The sequence below is a fragment of the Cyprinodon tularosa genome, unplaced genomic scaffold, assembly GCF_016077235.1.
Source record: "Cyprinodon tularosa strain WSP-4 unplaced genomic scaffold, ASM1607723v1 ctg120, whole genome shotgun sequence".
Lineage (NCBI taxonomy): Eukaryota > Metazoa > Chordata > Actinopteri > Cyprinodontiformes > Cyprinodontidae > Cyprinodon > Cyprinodon tularosa.
Genome location: NW_024038004.1, coordinates 152,719 through 176,424, shown reverse-complemented (window position 1 = coordinate 176,424; position 23,706 = coordinate 152,719). Strand labels below are relative to the sequence as shown.

General features: G+C 38.9%; 2 protein-coding genes across 5 annotated transcripts; one reads left to right on the top strand and one right to left on the bottom strand.

Annotated features, from left to right (window-relative positions):
* Positions 1–91: 91 nt before the first annotated feature.
* Positions 92–3,936, bottom strand: fam177a1 (family with sequence similarity 177 member A1). Of its 2 annotated transcripts, none has more exons than XM_038272359.1 (5): positions 3,819–3,936; positions 3,451–3,633; positions 1,553–1,619; positions 1,375–1,472; positions 92–1,281 (listed from the first exon to the last, which is right to left on the bottom strand). In XM_038272359.1, exons 1-5 carry the CDS (start codon positions 3,831–3,833, stop codon positions 1,069–1,071), a joined length of 576 nt encoding a protein of 191 aa, XP_038128287.1. In that variant the 5' UTR covers positions 3,834–3,936; the 3' UTR covers positions 92–1,068. The 2 variants fall into 2 exon arrangements, with proteins under 2 accessions (XP_038128287.1, XP_038128295.1); XM_038272367.1 differs by having other exon boundaries at positions 1,069–1,281; positions 3,451–3,630.
* A 1,017-nt stretch (positions 3,937–4,953) lies between these two features.
* Positions 4,954–22,874, top strand: ttc7b (tetratricopeptide repeat domain 7B). Of its 3 annotated transcripts, XM_038272319.1 has the most exons (23): positions 4,954–5,180; positions 8,592–8,746; positions 8,838–8,913; positions 9,786–9,878; positions 10,084–10,241; positions 10,535–10,656; positions 11,500–11,578; positions 11,713–11,888; positions 11,990–12,053; positions 12,127–12,264; positions 12,373–12,561; positions 12,679–12,796; positions 13,330–13,387; positions 13,474–13,546; positions 13,681–13,841; positions 13,924–14,040; positions 14,155–14,252; positions 14,376–14,645; positions 16,316–16,366; positions 19,434–19,574; positions 20,474–20,676; positions 21,636–21,709; positions 21,872–22,874. In XM_038272319.1, exons 1-23 carry the CDS (start codon positions 5,060–5,062, stop codon positions 22,017–22,019), a joined length of 2,883 nt encoding a protein of 960 aa, XP_038128247.1. In that variant the 5' UTR covers positions 4,954–5,059; the 3' UTR covers positions 22,020–22,874. The 3 variants fall into 3 exon arrangements, with proteins under 3 accessions (XP_038128247.1, XP_038128255.1, XP_038128263.1); XM_038272327.1 differs by lacking the exon at positions 16,316–16,366 and having other exon boundaries at positions 4,955–5,180; XM_038272335.1 differs by lacking the exons at positions 14,376–14,645; positions 16,316–16,366 and having other exon boundaries at positions 4,957–5,180.
* Positions 22,875–23,706: the final 832 nt, after the last annotated feature.

The following is a 23,706-nucleotide window of genomic DNA, read 5'->3' as shown; positions in this document are numbered from 1 at the left end:
TTAAAACTGAAAACATAAATACAAATTCAGGCAACAGATTCTCGTCAAAATAAGCAAATCTATTGCATAGTTTCAATCTCTTCACACAAAAAGACATCAAGTTGTTTATTAAAAGGATTTTATCTTTACATAAAGCTGAAGATCATTTCATTATTGTTTCTGACAACACATACGGTAAGTCGAGTTAACCCTCCTGAGGATCTGAAGCCAGTCAATGTAGTGATATCAATGGATAACAATAATAAGCTTAAGACACCCAAAGCACTCTCATTGGCTCATTAAAGTAAAAAAAAAAACAAGTAACACATCAATATCTTCGGAGTGAAATCAAATACTAATAAATTCTCAATGGATTTAAATAAAAATACAGTATAATACAAAATGAAAGCACTTCGATTAGTTGTGACCCTTTAATACCCTTCTAGAACACTCACACGAAACAAATAAATTGGTGTTCATTGGACGTTCAATTCACAGTTAAAGATGTGTTTGTACCTACAGATTTCTCAAACATCTCTTTGAAATTTTTGTTTGCCTTAAATTCCCTTTACATTCAGCAGTCCGGGTTCTTTTTGCACGCTAGAAAGGTTGAAATACAAAACTAAAACTGCTATTTACCTGCACATCTGTTAAATCAAAGCAACCAGCTGGTTGGGAACATCTTTTAAGGCTTTATGTGTATTGTAAAGTATAATAGAAGGAAATGTTCATCTGTGGATACTTCGGCAGAAATTATGCCTGATGCTGTTTTTTTTAACTCCCTTTGTTTTATTAAGTAGGATTCAAACCAACCGTTTCTGGGAAACAAGAAAAAGATGCTTCATCTTTTTATAACTGATGGGAAAGAACTGAGGTCGATGCAAAAAGCAACAACCAACATTTTACTTCGGTCTCAGCCCAGAGCTAGATTACATGTAGCACTCTTGTGTTACATTCACTGGTGCCGCTTATTCAGCCACTTCAGCTATTATGAATAAATAAATCTGTTATAAACATAAAAAATTTAGAAAAAAAAATTAGTGTGTGCAGCTGAGGGAGTTCTGGTTTCATTAACTTTTTTTTTTTTTTTCAGGAAGGGAGAGGTGATGGGACTCTGTTTGGATCAGGATTCCTGAGAGAAGACTCGGGTTCGAGCTCAAAGCTGACATTTACAAAGGAGGCTCCGGACCCTTCTGGCTGCTCCTTCACTGCGGCAGGATTTTCATTCTCGCCTCTCCGCTGTGCTGCGAACGAGCGCTCAGCCTCATCAGCGAGACGGTTCTCCTCTTCTTCCTCCTCCTCCTGCAGAAAAAAAACAAAACAGAAAAATGTGTTACATTTCGAAGATGTGATGTTCCTCTGATGTAGCTGACATGTGCATTCGAGGGACCGTACCTCTTTCTTTATGCGGTAGTACTCATCAATAGCATACTGGTACTTAGGAGTGGTGATCCCGAACAAAGAGGCTAGTTTCTCCCCCATATAGTCACACACTGAGACAGAGAACCTAATCAATTATCACTCATTTTACAAAGAAACAATTGTGAGCCATAGTGATTAAATAGGACCCTACCTGAGATAGTGGAGGTTGCCATCCTCCACATATGGAACCAGAAATAAGGACCCCAGGTCAGTTTGGACTGAAACAAATATACAAGGGCACAAACAAAATAGGTCTTTAACATCAGCATAATTCTTTTATAAAGAGAAACACATTCTGAAAATCTAGAAAACATCCAAACAGGTGCAACCTGCCTATAAAATACTTATTCCTTATTTTATTAATAAGTAAATTATTGTCAGGTTAAGGGCTTATGATAGTATGGAAGACTGTGAATTGTTACTTAGTTACTGAGTGGTCCTAAATTACTTTTTCGATTTTAGATAAAATTACATTTTTCTTTTAATTTGGAACTAATGAAGAGTTAAAAATAATTAACAATAATTGAACTTTATTGATCTCACATTGGAGAAATTTACCTCTGCATTTAACCCATCCCCTTGGGGAGCAGTGGGCTGCTATTGTGTGGCACCCAGGGCGCAGTGTGGAGTTAAGGGTCTTGCTCAGGGACCCAGAGGGGAGGCAGTGGAGTTTGAACCGGGTACTTACAACCTTCTCAGACCTCAATGCACTGCTCTTACCACTAGGCCGACATTCCCCTCCTCTATTAAGCAATCATAAACTTTGATCCAGAAACTTTGATCACAAAATCAAAGTTTGGAGTTCCACTTTGAGATTTAAAGAGATGTAAAGAGTAGGTAGACATGTTTTCTCCTGCTGACCAGCTTCATAGTATATTGATATAGAAACTATATAGAAAATGCAATTGCTTGAATGCAATTGTTTGAAAATTGATAGACTTCTTAGAGGAAGCTAAAGTACTGACAGCATGCTCTCCTTACAGGATGCATAGCAGTATAAAAAAACAAAAAACAAAACTAAAAGCAGCTTTGGAGCCTGTTTATAATCTGATTTAGTGATCCCTAGTGAAGAGACAGTAAGAGCAAATCATGGCAGCGGCACCGAGCTGAGGCATCTGTAGTGGGAGCATCCCCACATGCCGTAGCTAGGTGCCGCTGCCATGATTTGCGCCAGCCCCCGCTATGCTAGTGACAGGCAGGGGCGGAGCTAGATGGGGGGCCAGGGGTCACCCTTAGTCAATCATTGGCAACCTCTGTGGCCACCCCTACGATTTCTTTCCCTCTAATTTAGATATTGGCAACAATATTAACAATTACTTTACAACAAAAACACTGGTTAATTATGCACATCAATATACCAACATTAAAGATGATGAGTACAGAATCCCTGCTTTTCAGAAAAAGATTTTGTGTTATGGGCTAAAGAGAAAATGTCTCTGCCTCACTTAGGTGTCTTCAGTGATATCAATGATAAATAACAGTTTTAATAAAAACATATTAAATAATCAATTTATGTAGATATTAGTACTATTAAATATCAATTTTAAGCAGAATGATTACTGATAAAATGAGGTAAGCAATGACAATGGAAAAGATGTTCGTCCCAGAACTCAGACCTACAAGAATTGTATCCATTTTGTGTCTATTTGTTAGAAAAGGCTGTGGGAAAGTATAGTTTGTCTTTATTAAAAAATATGGATGTTTTGCTCCTTAATTTTCCAGTTGGAACAGTGAAGATTGACCGTGACGTTTTGGTGCTTATCTACTTTCAGCCACCCCCCTGGCCACCCTTATAAAAATGTTTTGGCTATGCCTCTGGACAGGGCAGCCAAGGTAATTAATTAATTTATTAATTATTAAATAAATAAATAAATAACATATACACACAAATACACACACACACATATATATATATATATATATATATATATATATATATATATATATATATATATATATATATATATATATATATATATAAATAAGAAGGTCTGTGTCATGATCACTTAAAATAAAAAATAAAGAACATTTGAGGTCCATCGATCCTACCGAATCCACAGCAACGACCTCCTGTTTCACATGTTTCTCTTCTTCCTCCTCTTCGTCCGTGCTGTACTCCTCCATGGTGTCCCCGTTGGCGAAGTGAATGATCCTCCGGGGAACCTTCACCTTCCCCGCACTGCATTCCGCAATCTCCACGGTCTCAAACTCTTTAGATCCTCCTGAAGGCTGCTAAATAAATAAAAAATATTATAAGAGCCACAGCGAGAAATCATAATCAAGTGTATATATATATAGAGAGTTTTGTTAGCCGTTAGCTTCACGGCTAAGGAAGTGCAACCAACAATCAACAGAATTAACTCATTATTTTAAAGACGTTTTAAAGTATGTTTTTTTATATATATATATACACTCACCCCCTCTGATTCCATGTTTTATCCCAGTAAATCGTTAACATTAGTCAAAAAAGGGACAAGTCTGCCATCAGATTCAGTCCCTCTAACCAAATACTACAGACGTTGGAGCTTCTTCCGGTCTTTCAAAATAATACAATGATATGGAGCGACTGGAAAAAGAATTCATGGTTTCCTATGATTAAACAAATATTTAAAACATTTGATGAAATATGAATTTAAATACATATTAAATGAACCTAAATAAGTGTAACTGTAAACAAAATTATGTTTAAAAAACATAATGAAAGAAGAGTTTGATTGGATTTTCACATCTATTTTTGGTCGCATATTTGATAAAGCTATATATATATATATATATATATATATATATATATATATATATATATATATATATATATATATATATATATATATATATATATATATATATATATATATATATATATATAACCTATATATATATATATATATATATATATATATATATATATATATATATATATATATATATATATATATATATATATATATATATATAACCTAGTAACCTATATATATATATAGGTTACTGTTCTAAGTGGGTTTTTCTATCAGCTAAAGGCATGTTTTAGAATCTCTATACTTCAGTTAATGATTAATCGATTACTAAATGAGTTGATAATTATTTCAATAAGCGATCAGTCATGATTAAAACGATTAATAGAATAGAATAGAATAGAAAATCTCTTTATTGCCCCACAGTGGGGAAATTCTGGTGTTTACAGCAGCAAAAAGGTCATAGAAAAAAATGGTGAAACAAATGTGAACCTTAGAGAAAACTATAAGAATAACATAAAAGTGAAGAGTTAAAAAAAATAAATTTAATAAAATACTGTACTGTAAAGCGTTTTAACAATATAAATACTGTGATATTTTTCAAAGAAATAACAGCAAAATGTTCAAAATGACAGCAGTATGTTATTTAACTGAGGTAGAAAGGATTTACCAACTTTTTAAAGCGTTGTTTCAGGCCTTTGAAAATATATATTTATATATATATATATATTTATTTATTTATATATATTTATATATATACATTTTCACCGCTAGATGTCACTGCTTTACCCTCACATTTCCCTACCCCGGAAGTGCGCTTGTTGTGTTTTAGGTGTGAGCTTGACGGTTATTTTAACCGGGGGGAGAGAGAGGGGAGCCTGTTGTGGTGGTTCTGGTCGAGTCCAGTCCCCCCTTGGTCACGAAACATGACGGCGAGGAAGTCTGGCTCACGACTGGAGTCAGAGATAGAGCGGTGCCGCTCGGAGAGCCAGTGGGACAAGATTCCGGAGCTGGTTCGGCAGCTGTCGGCGAAACTTATATCCAACGGTAGGAAGCTGATCCAGCAGCTGTAGCATTATTCATCAGGCCTCTCTTACCCCGGCCTGGGTCTTTCCTACTTCCTGACAGCAACATGACACAGAGGTGTTAGCACTGTGCTTTGCTGAGAGCATATAATAGAAAATAATCAATTAGAAATAATGTTTCCACTTTACACTACCACACCTTGGATTATAAGATATGACCTGGTCTGGGTCACCACTGTCCATACAAATATGCTTCTCTTTAGTTTGTTGCGGTTATATTTTAATTTAAGCTTATTAGTTATGACAAATTATTATTATTATTATTATTAGATCTTGTTATTTTCGTTTGCCCTCGTAATTCATGAAATTGTTTCTGGATGCCAGGAGGTATGGTAATGTGTTTGAGTTTACTTTGTACAGTTGCTTTTGCTGGGTTTAATTGGAGCCGAAGTATTTTGATCAACCTACTAATTCGGTCTGTGTCTTCAGATCGGCCCTTCAAGCCGACATGGTTTAGCCGAAACAAAAATTAGACTTTCTTTCTCCAGATCCTCATGCTAACAGTTATAGTGACGTATCGTAATGGGAATATTTTGATACCGATGGTGGTAATAGAAGCGATCCATTCAGAATCTGTTTTGTTTTGTTTTTCTTTTTGGTTTCTTTTTTAAATACTTATTTTTCTAGGTTAGTGTGGATCATAGATTGTTCACCTAAATAATTGTGTAGGGACATAAAAATGTGAAATAATTAGGCTTTCTAATTTCCATTAAAAAAAAAAAATTAATAAAAAAAAAAAAATATATATATATATATATATATATATATATATATACACTATATTGCCAAAAGTATTTGCTCACCCATCCAAATTATTGGAATCAGGTGTTCCAATCACTTCCATGGCCACAGGTGTATAAATTCAAGCACCTAGGCATGCAGACTGTTTTTACAAACATTTGTGAAAGAATGGGTCGCTCTCAGGAGCTCAGTGAATTCCAGCGTGGAACTGTGATAGGATGCCACCTGTGCAACAAATCCAGTCGTGAAATTTCCTCGCTCCTAAATATTCCACAGTCAACTGTCAGCTGTATTATAAGAAAATGGAAGTGTTTGGGAACGACAGCAACTCAGCCACGAAGTGGTAGGCCACGTAAACTGACGGAGCGGGGTCAGCGGATGCTGACGCGCATAGTGCGAAGAGGTCGCCAACTTTCTGCAGAGTCAATCACTACAGACCTCCAAACTTAATGTGGCCTTCAGATTAGCTCAAGAACAGTGCGCAGAGAGCTTCATGGAATGGGTTTCCATGGTCGAGCAGCTGCATCCAAGCCATACATCACCAAGTGCAATGCAAAGCGTCGGATGCGGTGGTGTAAAGCACGCCGCCACTGGACTCTAGAGCAGTGGAGACGCGTTCTCTGGAGTGACGAATCGCGCTTCTCCATCTGGCAATCTGATGGACGGGTCTGGGTTTGGCGGTTGCCAGGAGAACGGTACTTGTCTGACTGCATTGTGCCAAGTGTAAAGTTTGGTGGAGGGGGGATTATGGTGTGGGGTTGTTTTTCAGGAGCTGGGCTTGGCCCCTTAGTTCCAGTGAAAGGAACTCTGAATGCTTCAGCATACCAAGACATTTTGGACAATTCCATGCTCCCAACTTTGTGGGAACAGTTTGGAGCTGGCCCCTTCCTCTTCCAACATGACTGTGCACCAGTGCACAAAGCAAGGTCCATAAAGACATGGATGACAGAGTCTGGTGTGGATGAACTTGACTGGCCTGCACAGAGTCCTGACCTCAACCCGATAGAACACCTTTGGGATGAATTAGAGCGGAGACTGAGAGCCAGGCCTTCTCGTCCAACATCAGTGTGCAACCTCACAAATGCGCTTCTGGAAGAATGGTCAAAAATTCCCATAAACACACTCCTAAACCTTGTGGACAGCCTTCCCAGAAGAGTTGAAGCTGTTCTAGCTGCAAAGGGTGGACCGATGTCATATTGAACCCTATGGATTAGGAACGGGATGTCACTTAAGCTCATATGTGAGTCAAGGCAGGTGAGCAAATACTTTTGGCAATATAGTGTATATATATATATATATATATATAAAATAGATTAGAATAGAGAATCCCTTTATTGGGGGAATTCTGCTTACAGCAGCAAAAAGATTATAGGAAAAAATGGTCACACAAAGGAGGACCTTAGAAACATAATAGTGAAAAGTTAAAATAAAATAGTGTTTTAACAATATAGATACAGCTATGGACATTTTTGTAGTAATGGATATTTGATAATACTTGCAAAATCTGAGATGTGCAAAATGACAGCAGCATGTTATTTAACTGAATAAGGTAGAAACTGTGCAAAATCAGCATGAATGTAACAACTTATTTAGGTTGTTGGGAACAGTGATTGTTATAGTCTTATAGTATGGAGCTAAAGAAAGTACAGATTTATATTCATTGGTTAAGCATTTTGGTACTCTTTTTTTTTCTTTTTAAATAAATGTTGATACAGTTGTATATAAACTTGTATCTCTCAGATAAAAAAAAGGCAGCACTGTTATGCTTCAGTCATTTAGAAGGATGCTTGAAAGTGAGTCTTTAGAACCTACGAACCCATCATATAAAGCATGGTGGTGGCAGCATCCTGCACTTCCAATAAGCTGCAAATTTAAGCTTTACAATTTAAATGTCACCATTTTCATCTATATGTGTAATTTAAGCAGTACATTTTATTTTGACTCTGTGAGGCTTAGGGTAAATCAACTGTAGATTCCAACTTGCTTGAAGTCTTGCTTTTAGAATTCGTTGTAGTTTGTTGGACAATCATGGGAAGAGAAGAGTTTTAAGAAAATCAAAGAAAGTCAATGATATTATGACATACTTTCCAGTTAAAGTGCTTGCAAACCTTCAACCACTGCTATATATATGTTTGTAAGCCTCTTTGATTAAAGATGGCAGGAAAATGAAAGAGCACAGTCTCTGCTCACAGATATCCATCCTTCTGTGCAAGTTATCTGTGGAGTACAATTTGTTTATATTCTCATCTTTACAATCTTGGATATGATCGACTATGACCAAGCTCTTTTGATAAGCATCAAGTCCTTTTTTGGTAATTTTGAAATGTTTTTTTCTTGAATAATCCTTCTGTTATGAAATGAAACTTGATCCTCTGGATTTTTGAGCTCTGGTCAGGGACTCGGATCACCTAATTCTTCTTGGTATGTGTGTGCCTCTCTGTTACTCTTTTATCCTCTGACATTTATGCAAAAGGACTAGCCTCTGATGGGGTATATTTATAAAAAATAAAAAAATCTTCTAGTGTTCTATCTGGTGCTAACACTATGCTCTGTCTCTCTACACTCAAATAAAATCTCGGCTTTAAAATCAGCATAAGTTTCCTCGGCTCTTAAAATGCTGTTTGTTTTTTAGATGATTTAGGTGAGTTGCTGTTGGGAGAATCTAAGCTCCAGACTTACTTGAAGGAAAATCCCATCAAACAGGGCTCCAGCCCCCGGGGTCCACGACCCAAACTGGTGGAGGTGAGGAAGCACCTTACTGCTGCTCTAGACCGAGGAAACCTCAAGGTAAACCCTGAAGAGAATGACAGATACATTAAAGACTATCTGACTTTTTTGCTTGTTTTAAACTCTTTTTAATCTGTATTTTTTATTCCAGGCTGATTACTTGCAGGAAGCCAGTCTTTTGATGGCCAAAATCTGTTACATAGAGGGGGAATACAAAGATGCTTTAGGTAACCTTTTGGTTTATTTTTCATTTCCTGGTTTTATTACTTTAAACACCTCTGGACTCTGTTAATCATTTTTTTTTACTTGCTGATGATTTACCTATGTACTTGATCTCAGGTCCTGGTTCATTTCATTTTCCTTGTTTTTTAACCTTTTCAGTATCCCTTATATTTGTGCCCCTGAAAAAAGCATCAGTCAAAAGGCCGCACATTTGCAGAATACATTTTCGTCAAAGATCAAATCAAAGATCACCGTAAATAGATGGTAGATATTTTGCTTTAGATAGATCAGGTTTTAAATATGGAACTAGGGCTTTGCAAAAATTAGAAAAAGATGTAATTGTAGAGATTGCAAAGACGATACTAGTTTTTATCAACACGGAATAGATGGAGGGTAAAATGGATGTAATGAAGACTGAGTAATATTTAAAAAAGCTAGATAATCCAAAAGCAGATGAATGGGGTGGTCTATGGTTCACGAGCTGGATTGTTTTTTTTGTTTCTTTTTTTATTTCTTTTTTTTTTTTTTTTACGAATGGGTAAATGATGAGAAAATGATAGATGGATGGAGAATAGAACAAATTCCAGATTTTTAGTTGCTTGGTGGGTGGAGAATGGAAACACTATGAGGAACAAATGGATTAAGTGAAGGTTTGTATGACAGATATATGAAGAAAACTCCTGCTTAGCAAAGGGCATTGAGAATAGAGTCTGGAAACGGTCATTCATTGACACCCGATTTTATTCAGACCTGAAAAATCCCCAGAGTCTAATAATGCCCAGAAATGCCCCCCTATGGCCCCTTGGAAGAGCCGAAGCTTGTGATTTAATAGGCTTCCACATTACTGGAGTTGAATCTCGATACGTTGTTTCTCCAGGTCATTACAGCCGGGTGAACCTGGATGACATGCAGCTGGTTGGAGCTCCTGTGTACAGGCTGTCCATGATAGCTGAGGCCTACGCTACCAAAGGTAAACAAAGACACACTCAGGCATTTGTATTTAATGACCTTCTTAACACACCCCCTTTACACATCCCAAATCCCATCCGGGCTAATCTCTGTTGCAGTTCCTTTTATTTCCACAAGGGTGCAGCAAAGTATCTCTGTAACCCAACTGGATTCATATCTATGCCTGTACGCCTCACCTTTGCTGCTGTTTCTCTGATTTCTCCCAGGCTTGTGTTTAGAGAAGGTCCCATCTTCCTCTCCTACTCTCTCGAACAAGAACTCTCCATCGACCAATCGGAGCCCAGCAGAGCGGGAGCAGGAAATCATCACCTGCTATGAAAAGTCCGGAGACATTGCTTTGCTCTACCTCCAGGAAGCTGAGAAGGTTTGTGCTCGAGGGGAAGACTACAACAGGAACAGTCAAAAGTTTATCCAAGAGGAGAAGATGCTGTGCCATTCTTGTGGGAATGTGATGAACATAATTGTGATCAAATTTGACATATTTGCGTCTTCTCTTAATGGCCTGCTGACAAGCATATCAGTCCTTAACACAGAATCACATAACTTAAGGAAGCACAGCAAAGACGTGAAGCTAAAGAAAGACCCTGTTTGTTAGTTACTATTTTGTTTTTTTATTTAGCATTTCTCTCCCATTCTGTTGTGTGCCTATTTCTGTAGGCCTTATCAGCAGGCATTCAGAACCGCAGCCCAAAGCCAGGACCAACATCTCAGGATCTGGAGCTGGGCTACTTCCTAGAGACAGGCCTGCAGAGAGCCCACGTCATCCACTTCAAGAATGGGTGAGATATAAAAGTCCAGACGTAAACATGATTCTATTTCAGGTCCCAGAAGAGAACAATCAAACAAAAACATGTTGGCAGTTGAAAAGCTCTCACATGGTTCCTGGCGACCAGTCACATTAAAGAGATTACGCTCTGTCCTCACAGGTGCACTTTCAACCCACTTTGCAGTTTTGATCGTATAAAACTGCAAACATGGTTATGTGAGGAGAAAAGTGTGAATAAAACTAAGTGAGAATCACATTTCAGCTTGGAGGTTTTCTCACAGTTTTACGTGGTGCTTATGTTCAGAAAGGTTAAATTATATTAAGTCTTGCTGCAGCTGTTGAAGCTTCAAGTTCAGCAAACTAATCTAAAGCGGGAGGTTTTATTCTTTCATTCATCCAACCGACCTTTGGTTTATCTATCTGTCCAGCCAGCAGTCCGCCAAGGCTGACCAGTAAGAGCTTTGCCCATTTGGCTCAGCTGAAAACAAACTTTCGTCCTTCTTTTCAGACGGATCCTAAAACTGCATGAGCACTGAGCCTAGTTTTTAGTTTGAGACGCACAGTGTGGATTTAAAACGGAGCAGACTCGTTTCCCATAAGTGAGAATCTCAAGTTAGCACAGAAGATCAACAGTTCTGCTGACAGAAGTTAAAGATTATATTAGCTGTCAGACCTGAAACCCGACGCCTTAAAAAGCCTCTGCATTATTATCTTTACCTGTTAAAGTCACAGACTGGCATGCCTGTCTTTAGTACATAAAATCAAACAGGTTTTCCGAATGGCTTTGCTGTTTCTCATGGTCTGCACTGTCTGACATTTCTGATTCCTCTCTCTTTGTGTTTTTCCTCCCTTTTAGAAACCTGACGCAGGGTGTGGGCAGGTTTCGGGAGATTCTCCGGGCCGTTGAAACCAGAACCACCCAGAATCTTCGCATGGTGAGAATTTGTTGGTCATCCTCAGTTTGTACCTGTTGATAAAAAAGTCATGATAATTTTACTTTGTTTTTGGAGAAAATTGTGCAAATTTACTTACTAATGCTTTAACTAATCTGTCATTTAACCATGTGTAGACAATAGCCCGGCAGCTGGCAGAGATCCTGCTCCGAGGGATGTGCGAACAGAGCTACTGGTCTCCTCTGGAGGATCCTCCAACAGTGTCACCGTTGGATAATCCCACACAGAAAGGGCTTACCTATAGCAAGAACTACACCCTAAGCCGACGCCCACGAGTATACTCGGGAGAGAAGTAGGACACTTTTATGACCTTTGTTGGTACGAATTATTCAAAAGGGTCTAACTGGTCTTCTCAACCATGTCCATCTGCATCTTTCTTCTGCTTTTTTTCAGTCTGTTTTGTCCCCAGGAGAACACAGAGGAAGCCCTCCTGCTGCTACTGATTAGCGAGTCCATGGTTTGTATTGTGGCACCTTTGAAACTATAGACATCAGCTTCTGTTTCTACATCCGTGTCTGTTTGTGCTTCAGGCCAACCGGGACGCTGTCCTGAGCAGGATTCCTGAGCACAACAACGACCGCATCATTAGCCTACAGTCTGCCTCTGTGGTGTATGATCTGCTGACCATAGCTCTGGGCAGGAGGGGGCAGTATGAGATGCTGTCAGAGGTAAAATGAGAATGTACACTCAACACAGAATTAGAGTCCTGAAATGATGTTTCTGAGGTAAGCTAGAAGGAGAGGGAAAAAAAAAACAGGTTCTGTTGCTGTCTCTAGTGTTTAGAGAGAGCTATGAAGTTCGCATTCGAGGAGTTCCATTTGTGGTACCAGCTCGCCTTGTCGCTAATGGCTGCTGGCAAATCCGCTCGTGCTGTCAAGGTTCTCAAGGAGTGCATCCGCCTGAAGCCAGACGACCCAACCATCCCACTGCTGGCTGTTAAAATGTGCATTGGTCCCCTGCACTGGGTAAGAGGGGCAAAGCTTGGCTTCAATGCGTCCAACAACATCTTTCCTTCACTTCTATCTCTTTCTTATAGTTTTTTTTGTTTGTTTGTTTTACATCTATATGCCCTGAAATTTCAGTTGGATGAAGGTGAGAAGTTTGCAAAGATGGTGATTGACATGGAAGAGAAAGCAGCAGAATTCAGAGGCAAAGGCTACTTGGCAATCGGTCTGGTTTACAGCCTCAAGGCCACTGATGGTAAGTCTGTTTAGTAATCTAAACCCAAGGTTGGCTCTACAAAGCCGTACAGAACAAGCCTAGATCTAAAATCTGTGCAAGATAAAAACAAAAAACTGGAATAATGCCTGTTATGTGCATAGCAGCCCAATACCTCATGCTAACTACCAAACACGGCGGTAAGGGAGTGATGATTGGGCTTACTTTGCAGCTGCATGATCTGAACACCTTGTAGTCAATGGGTAAACCATAAACACCTCTGGGCATCAAAGTATAGTAGTCAAATCTGAGGTTTGGTCATCAGCAGCACACCAACCGTAAACTCAACAACAAATCTCCAACAGAAAGGTTAAAAAAAAGAATCAAGGTGTTATTATGCTTGAATCACTTTTTAGGAGTCTACAAACTTCTCTAACCTGAGGGAATAAAACTGCTGAGTTACTGCTACTAAAGATGGATCTATTAGCTATTGGCTCATTTGGTTTTGGACCTTTTCTTCTGTTGCGGCTCTTATCTGAATGTTTTCTTTCATGTGTTTGTCTGTATCTCCTCAGCTTCACTTCGGAGCACACAGGAGGAGTACCAGAGGAAAGCTTTGGGAGCCTTTCAGAGGTTTTGCAGTGTTTTAGTTTTTAAAAAGTTTTTTTTTTTAATCTAGCATGTCTAAACTTTTTTTTTTTTCTCTCTTTTATCTGCAGAGCACAGAGTCTGTCTCCCACTGACCATCTGGCAGCTTTTTATCTGGCTTTGCAGCTTGCTGTATCCAGACAGGTAACACCAATAAACTGAACGAAAAAATGCATTTAAGACACAATAAAAATATTCCTACTTACCTATCTACCACTTAAATAGTGGTTTATTCTGTCTCTAGTGAACACTTGTAGTCTGTGTGTGCCCGTGCTTAGATCCCCGAGGCATTAGGATATGTTCGACAGGCGCTGCAACTCCAAGGAGACGATGTCCACTCCCTCCACCTGCTGGCCCTGCTTCTCTCTGCCCAGAAACACTATCATGATGCTCTTAACATCATAGAGATGGCCCTGTCAGAGTACCCTGAGAACTTCAAGTAAGGACCCCCCCGTCATACATCATTTAATGTCTGACTAACATTGTGGCAGACCCTGACCTGATTGTACTCCTCTGTGTAGTCTGCTGTATACCAAGGTGAAGCTGGAGGCCATGTGTAGAGGACCAGAGGAAGCTCTGCTCACCTGTAAACACATGCTGCAGATCTGGAAGAGCTTTTACAACCTGACTAACCCCAGGTAAACACAGGGACACTTCACTAGTGCAAAATTAGTTTTAAAGAAACTAAATGCTTGTTTATCTTTGATGTTATGAGTCGTACAGAAACGCTGTCTGTTTTTATGTCCATGCAGTGATTCAGGCCGTGGCAGCAGCCTGTTGGACCGAGCCATAGCAGACAGACGACAGCTCAATGCCATGACGCTGCCCGACTTCAGTGACCCTGACACTGGTAGGCACAAACACACATCTCCAAAATAAGTCAAAGGGCTGTCAAAAGAAAGTCTTTCTGCTCTTCTCTCTGTATCCAGTGCCTCGTTAATGATTCCTTTCTGTTTTAATTTCTCTATTTTAGTCTCAGGTTCTTCTTCTTCCCTCTCTGGTTTTGAACCAGTTTCTCCAACCTCCCCATCAACAGTGTCCACCCTTTCCTCCCCGCTGTCCTCACCTTCATCACCTCTCTACTTTTTCCAGCCTCCTCCCCTTGTCGCTTCAGCCAGAAACCCATCCAGCCCCCCTCCCCTTTCTTCTCCTCCGCCCTCCTGTCCTGGTCCTCTTCCAACACCCACCAAGACCAGGACCCACACGTTTTACAACCACATCGTTCTGCGACAGCTCTCCAACTGTAATGAGCATCCTTGTGCACCCTGTCCCTAGCATGGTGTGCGGAGTGAGCTGCGATAAAACGCCTAGTTTGCAGACCTGCACGTTCTTTTCCCACAACTCCTTATAGTACAAGCTTTTAGCGTGTAAATATTTGTAAAACGTAAAAAAAAAAATAATAATAATAATAATAGGCATACTAGATTATCCCAAAGATACAGATCTGTTGATTGAGGAGGGAGCTGAAACAAAGCACAGTTGCTGTAACGATACAAGTTTATGGAAACCAACAATTCTGTGTCAAACACCAACATATTTCCTTTTTGCTGCAAGGCTTTTCACAGCTGGCATTAAATTCCTACCGCACTGATCATAACTCACAGACTTCACATGCCAAAAAAAAAAACATTTAGTAACATAACACAGATGATCTTGAGGGCTTTTTAAAAGTTGCAATGGGTGTCTGGAATCTGAAGCAGGGTAGATGAATTGCAAGAATTTGATCGGTTATTTTATTTGGATACTGAGGGGTTTGTAAAAGAAGCTCTGTGCTGATATCTATGAAATCATAGATCGACAGTGCAGCACGTCTGAATGTGCATAAAAACAATGTATTCTAAAAACAAAAATAGCAATATATAAAAATAACAATATATAAGTTTATTTTCTCCTAAGGTTGTAAAAGTGCTGCATTTGGGTGTGCTTCATTGGTACAGTGGTTAGCGCGCATTACCCATGTACAAAGGCTTTATTTATCAATACAGCTGACCCGGGTTCGAATTCGCCCTGTGGTCCTTTGCTGCATGTCTCTCCCTCTCTCATATCCCCTTTCCTGTCAGCCTATGGTCGAAAAAACAAGCCACTATAGTGCCGTAAAAACTCAAACAAAATAAAAATAAGTGCTGTTGTTCATATGGGAAGCTGGAAATTTCAGCCAAACTTGAAGATATCGGTTTTGGTTCTTGGTTTATAATGGTGGGAATCCTGCATCTCCGTAAACGGCGGCCATAGATTTAGTCATAGTGCAACCTTGATTGTTCTGCAAACTGTGTTAGATTCAAAGTTATGCCTCAAATGTTTTGCTAGATTATCATTTTACACAGAGAACAGTTTAAATCCATCTTTAAAGGTCTTTAAATATAGCCTGTCTGTAAATGTAAGCAGTCCAGTCAGATCAGAGTTTGGTCCTTCAATCTGGATTAATAGAACTAATGCTGAAATAACTCATCTGAACACGAGTGTTCCTACTTGTATTTTGTAAAGTTGGATAGTTAAGAAGAGGAAGACTGAAAACTAATTTAGAATTAAAAGCTGTGAGGAATGAAAGTATTTTTATTACTACTCTACATCTTTCTTTTCCTTTCACATTTTTGTCATTTAGACAGCAGACCCCTTCCCCCATATTGTCCTTTAATGTCCTCTGTGTGTGCATGTTGTTCTAGTTGGGAGGCCAGATAAACACTACGATCCCTCAAAGAACGAAGGAAAAAATGTTTTTCCTAAGTTAATTGTAGTTTGCAATCATTTATTTGACCAAACAGGATTATTAACATGTGAGCTTGTTTGTGTTTTTAGCACCATGTTAAGAATGAAAACCTTTGTTTTCCTCTTTATTCTTTCTCTGTTCCTTCCTCCTCTCCATCATTAACAAGCATCTGTATTTTTCCATCCTTTGGCTTTTTATTTTCCAAGGCGGCCCTCAGGACGCTAACACTCTTGGTTTTCCCTCCATGTTTTCTGTTTGTAAGTAGCCTTCGAAGTATCTTTTGTCATTTCATCCTACTTTATTTTGCCCTGCCTACTTGCTTTTTCCTGGTTAGGCTCAGATAAAAGTTTTCATTTTGTAATCTTGCTTGTAGCAGATAATGGTGCTTTACTAATTTCTACCAACTTTCTTTATAAAGCGCTTTAAAACCACCATAAAGCAACAGAGGACTGATTTTTTTTTTTTTTTTTATAGTGTATGAATGATTAATTAATCTGATATATTTATCATCTGACAAGAATTCTTTACATATCTAGAGAAAGAATATATCATAAATGTAATGATTTATTTTTTCTTTTTTATAAAGATGGGGAGAAGTCTTCTGATAATGCTGAATCTCCATCAGATATTTATTGAATTATATGTGATTAACTGAACTAAGATGTATTTACCAATGTTTATGTTTGACATATTGGCATAAACAAGAAAAAGGGCCAACATAAAGTCTAAGAGCAAAGACAAAAAAAACCCCATAGAAATATAAAAATATATGAAGTATTAAATATTTATATTAAAAAACGGATGTCCAGGGTAATGAAGGAGGGTATTATTGTTGAATGGATGAATATTTACTTTTTGTCAAAAAGTCTAATGAAGAGTGATTAAAGTCTATACAAATCTCTCTTATAAATAACTGTTAATTTATCTGATCTAAATAAAAGTAGAAATTATTATAAGTTTTTACTTTTATTTGTTTAGAGAGACGCAGAGTTTCCTCATCTCACATCAGACAACTGTTAGCTGCTGGGTTAAACTATGAACGGTTGCCCAGTTCAGATAGAAATCTGTTTTCAAAAATGTTTGCAGAAAATAAATCTTAGAATCTCCAACCCGAAAATAAAATGAAGCCTGTGCATGACGGAGAAATCAAACTTGATGAAAACAAGGCAACAGGAATCATTTCTCTGTGACCTTAGGAGAACACTGATGGTTAAATGATTTAGATGCTTTTTAAAGCTACAGTGTGTAATAATTACAGGGATATACAGTCAGAAATGTAATATATTATACATAACTATGTTATTTATCATCATCTACGAGCTCAGCCTCTTAACCTTAATATTTGCGTTGCCTTAGAATTCGTTATTTATAATTACATAGGAGCGGGTCTCGCAGCCATGGAGGCAGACATCTTTGCGCTACGGCAGTGCAGAGCCAACAAACTAGTGATTGCGAGATCGCCCATTACGCTCGAAAGTAACTACGGCAAGTTGAGAGAGATGAACTGAGATGGTACTGAACAATAGATGGCAGTATTATGCCTGAGAATACTTTCTGTAAAATTATCTATGTAAACAAACCTCATCACTTGAGAAGGTAGGTGATGCGGACGTCGTGGAAGACATTTTGTCCCGTAACGCTCGCCGTACTGTTGGGGGGGAGAAGCGGTGGGGGGGAGATGTTCATGTTGCTGCAGTCTGGACGTTAGATGTTGCTAAAAATTACACACTGTAGCTTTAAGTTTTTGTAATATATTCAAAATTTTTGTTGACTTTAATGGTTTTTTTTTTTTAAAGATTCTGTTAAACCTGAAGCGTAGTTTATCATACTATTGTGGAATAGGAAGTAGATTTTTCCAACATTCATTTCCTCTTTAAGGATAGGAAAAAGCCAACAAATCATGAGCGACTCCAGGAAAGAGAGCAGGAGCTAACTTCCTGTTTGTGAGCCCAACCATTTGTTACACATGTCTGGCTTTTATACTGAACATTGAGACACTTGTCTCTAACAACTTGTACTTTACAGTATATGTAAGACAAACTTTAAGAGAGGAAGCAAAAAAACATAGATGTCATTCAGAAGATGTGTCTGTCTTATCTTGTGTTATCTTGTGTTATTTGAAGTAAAGTTTTCAGCTGAATGAGTGAAAATCACAGAGCTTCCTGCAGAAATGGATCAATCTAAAAATGGCATGAAAGAGTTTAGGTCAGTTTATAGAAATAACTGTAAAGCACCAACACGGCGTTGGAAATGATTTAAAGTATTCACGCCTCTTCAGCGTTTTCAACATCATGGTCATCTCCAGGCTCTAACAGGTTTTCTTCACCCATTCACCTGTATTTATCCTCATCTGTCCTCTCATTAACTACAACCAGCTTCCTTTTCCCTGGTAAGAATATACCTCCACAGCGTGATGCTGCAACCACCATGCTTCACCTTGCAAGAGGTGTAAATGCTGCTTCGCCTACATGCATTTTTACTAACCGGGGACATCCTGCATCTTTGTTTTTGTATGACTGATGTGAATGCGTTCCCAACCCAACCTTACAGTTTCAATAAACTCCAAGCCAACTCGAAATATATGCCAATATACTTTTCATCATTCTTTTTTTTTTTTTTTTTTTTTTTTTTTTTTTTTTTTTTTTTTGCAGAAACACAATTTTAAGTTAGGCACTACTTTGCTGTTCTAAAACATAAAATCCCGACTAAATACATTAGATATCTGTGATTGTAACTTACGGAAATGTAAGCGATTGCTTTCAAAATGGCTTTTAAAAAAGAATTCCCAGCCTGCGTTTGTGGTGAGTAAAACAAACATACTTTTGTCATTTCCTCAACTTCCCCTTATCAGCAGCCATTGTTTCCTTTTTTATTTCGCTTAGAATAAGTCCTTTTATCTTTTATCTCTCTGATCTTTTACAAATGGGTGGTTCCTCTGAGTAAACCAAATTAGTAAAATAGACAACAGAGTAGACAAACCTAGAAGGTAAACAGTGCAGATTGTAATGAGCCTTTTAGCTACCAAAATGTTTAGTGTTGCAGTCAATGCATATTTTTTTTACTCATGTATGCATCACAGTAACTGTGTGAAGTGGTGTGATCTGCATACTAGTTTGAGTTTTTCAGCTTTTATTTTACTGCAGGAGAAAACACAGTAGCTCCTTGTTGCGCTTCACAAGGTGTGTTTAGTGAGTTCTGCTGTTGGCTGCATAACTAAATAAAATTTCTTTTGCTCTACTGCTTTGCAGCCGTTCTAAACGTTTAGGGCTTCTTTTGTGCGTTTTAACAATGCAGTGTTTTGTTTTTTTTCCCCTCACCCTGCAGGTTCGGTGCATGCTACATCTATAGCGGCCAGCCGGGTGGAGCAGGCTCTGTCAGAGGTGGCCTCTTCTCTGCAGAGCAGCGCTCCCAAACACGGACCCCTCCATCCCTGGATGACCCTGGCTCAGATCTGGTTACATGCAGGTCTGCTTCCACACATTTTTTCTTTTATTGAAGCAGAAAGTGTTGTTCTGCATCAGAAATTGCTATTGGAGGTAAATGATGAGCCAAACATCAAGATCCTGCTCATGTTTTTAGTTGCTTGTCTTTAACCAGATGCTTTCATGCATATAAAGCCCTTTATCTCTTTTTTTCCCCTATAAGCATAATCAAAATAGATATTTTTCTAAATTTACAGAAAATACCTGATATCTGGTTCCAATTTTACAACCTTTTTCTGTCAGAATTCTTAAGTATTAAAATTCACCTAAAAAATTTAGTAAGACTGTCTGTTCAGGCTTTTTAATTTTTTAAATTGCAAATTAGAAAACCTAGGATTATAAATCGTCCTCCAGTTGTCCATATTAATCCAACAGAGTGAGCTGCTGTCAGCTCTTCCTGGAAGCACAGTGATTGGATGCTATATTTCCCTGCCGGAGCCCCGACTCTGCAGCAGCAGACATTTGGGAAGCAGAACGTTAACAGAAGCAGGCGGCACATGTAAACACAGGCTTTAACAGAGGCGGTTGATGCTGCTGTTTATCCGTCCAGCTGCTTCCTCTCATCTGGCACTCATTTCCAGCTTGGCGACACGACTAATGTAATCAGCAAATTCGAGGGCAGATAGAGGGACCATTCATTTCCTCCCTCCTGCTCTGCCGACATCACTCCCTCTTCATCATTGATGTAATAAAAGCTTTAGATAGAGTTCAATAACAGAACCCTGCTCTGCCTTCTCCTGTTCGATACCAAAGTCCCCGTAGTTGAATCTGTTTCTATTGGTTTAATACAGAATGTCTCCATTAGGGTTATTTTTACTCATAAAAATCTACTTTTTTAATGGTCTGCAACATTTCCTCCTCTGTCTTTTTTTCCCTCCACAGCTGAGGTGTACATCGGCATGTCGAAACCTGCAGAGGCCACAGCGTGCACCCAGGAGGCTGCCAACCTCTTCCCCACCTCCCACAACGTTCTGTACATGAGGGGGCAGATAGCCGAGCTGAGGGGCAACATGGATGATGCCAAACGATGGTACGAAGAAGCCCTGTCCATCAACCCAACTCATGTCAAAACCATGCAGAGACTGGTAAGACACCAACACACCTGCTGCGTCCTTTACTATTCTGCATGTTTTTACTTTTGACCTTGGTCTGACTTTCCTGGTTTCTTTGGAGGAGCTTTACTTCGGGTATTAAACCGGTTCAGATTGTAACCTTGAGCAAATCATTAGGGCTGAATTACTGAGCTTTTTATATTAGATACCCATTGCTGTTTATTTCTTCATGCATACAACGCTCAGTTTGAACATTTTCCAACAGAGATCCTGTGTCTGTCGGATTGCTATACAAGTCCAAACTAGGCAGAACAAATTCCTGGAGATATTAACCTGTAGGTTCATCAGACTTCTTGTCCGTCGCCTCCTTCAAACTTCCGAAGATGCTCAGACAGCCTAAAACGGGTCATATATGTAGAACAATCCTAACAATACTGCGGTGAAATTCAGCATTTGAAATACACCCTGAAGCTGATCCAATCGTACATTTTTATTTTCTCCCAGAACAATGGCCAGCCATCCTAAAATGCTTTCTTTTCATCTATCCCACTGTTAAATAAAGGTCTTCAAATATTTTGGAAATGCCTTTATAGTGTTTCATGCAATCATGGACATGGCAACAGTTTCTTGCTAAAGTCATTTCATCCTGGCATTGTTTTAACCCTCAGCAACAGGCCCCAGAGCAGCACCGCTGGAAAAGCTCTCATGTATGAGGATGCATTATGTAACCTGATTACTGCTGTCCCTGTTCAATCCTGAGCAGCAGCAGCAAGCATGTACTTGGGTTACGTTTGAGATTAATTCAATACATGGAAAACAGTTGTATTGTGCCCTAGTATGTAGAATGCTGTGATGTCTGTGTGCACAGTTGTATTTGGTGACAGGAACTCTAACACGTTTTATAATCTATGTTTATCACAATTTATGTTAATCACAGAATGGTTTACAACCATCAGGACCTAATTTGTGTTTTTTGGGGGGGCTTCTTTTAGGGTCTGATTCTGCACCAGCTGCAGCGCTACAGTCTATCTGAGAAAGTCCTGAGGGATGCTGTGCAGGTCAACAGGTAGGCTTCTTTATGTCTATTATTTACTTTGCTTGATTCTGTTTCTTAAACACAATCTTTCAATAAATTTATTTTTAATCTAATGTTCTGGATGCCAGAATCTTCTTTTGCTTGCCTGCATTTAATCAGAGAAAAATAAATATGTTCCTGTCGTTTCGTCAGCACGGCTCACGACGTGTGGAACAGTCTGGGCGAGGTGCTGCAGGCTCAGGGGAACGCCGCTGCCGCCACCGAGTGTTTCCTCACTGCCTTGGAGCTGGAGGCCAGCAGCCCCATCCTGCCTTTCACCATCATTCCCCGAGCACTATGAGACGCCATCATAAACCAGGGATCTGCAAACTGCTCCCTACACACAAGACTAAGTGTAAACAGCTGTGCAGATGTTTCTCACACTATGTACATAAATGCAAATATAATTTTCCTCTGCTGTGTGTTGGTGTGCGCCGACATGTTTTCCTGCGTCTCGTTTGTGCACCTTTGTCCTTGTACATACAATAACGTTTGCATTCGAAAGCCTAAGATTTTGTTTACACTTTATTTTGTCCAAAGAAACACAGGTTGGTTTTAAAATCCCATTACTGCCAGGAAAAAATAAATGCTTTGACGTTTGCTTTAAGAGCCAAACATCTGGATAAAACAACAGATTCACCCGCTGCTGTTAAACCAGAGCGGATTGCTGTTACTGTACCATCCACTGGAGACATGATCATTGGATCAATTAGTCAATAAATGCCAAAAAAAGATCTGTATGAATTCAGACAGATTAATGGACTATTTTATTATTTCTGTGGGAATTTTTATCATGTCAACGCATGCTGTTATTTAGATTACAGAATACAATATGCACAGAAGAGAGCTGTTACTGATAAGCGGGATCTGTTTCAACAACCAGGTTTTCTATGTAAAAGCATCCATCTTGTTTGTCTTTGCATTCTGTCACAGCCAGGTTATGTTTTCCTTTAGATTTTTTTTTATCATAAATTTAAAGAGTTATTGATGTATATTTGATTGACCCTCATGTTTTAATATTTCAGACAGTAAGTTATGATTATACACAGTGAAGCTGTGGGCAGAGTGAGGAGATGAACGGGTTCAGTTTAATCATCGAGTTGTATTTGCTGTAAATCAGTGACTGAAATGATAATAAAGATCCTCTGTAAAGCTGTGTGTGGTGTTCCCTCTGGCTGTGACCCTGGGGCCAGCGGCGTCCATTACTCTCTCAGGTGTGTCCTCCTTTGTTCCAGAGGATCACAACGCTGACAGGTTTTGTCCTGGAGTGTCAGGAAGCCCCAGCCCCCTGCTGGACTGAAGTCTCAGCTTGTGTCTCAGGTGTCACCAGCAGTTAATCTCTCAGGAAGGTCACCCATGGGGCTGGAGACTGACTGAAAAACGGTTTGCTTGTAGGTGATCATAAAGGATCTTTTTTTAAAGGAGATCTATGCAAACATTTATTCTTTAAAAAAAGAGAAGTGGCACCTAGATACTGATTAAATGCACTCATATTAACCATAATCAGTGTTAGCACCTCTTAAATATGTTTTTTTGGGCTTAGTACAGGGTCTGCAGCCTTTAAAATTCAGCCTGGCTGATAAAAGGTTTAGAGCCAGAAATAATGCAAATCTAAAAAAATGTATCTTTGATAAATGTATGGTATAGGATTTGCATCTTAAATTTGGGAAAAGACTGTTCATATAGATTTTTCTCCATAGTATTTTATGTAAAAAAAATAAAATAAAAAAAATTTCCAAGCTAATGACAAACATCTAAAAATTTTGTCGGTATTTTAATGTTATTCTATAGTGAAAAGTCAAACATTATTGTTAAAGCCAATAAAGCTTCCAGGGCTGGTATACCTTATTCTACTACATTAGTCGTTTCCTTATATAATTTTAGACCACTATTAAGAGCCATCGCAGATGTTCCAAAGAGCACAGGTGTTAGGCCCTGGTCTAGGAAATATACTTCTGCATAATGCAAAGGAGAAATGGATTAGCAAC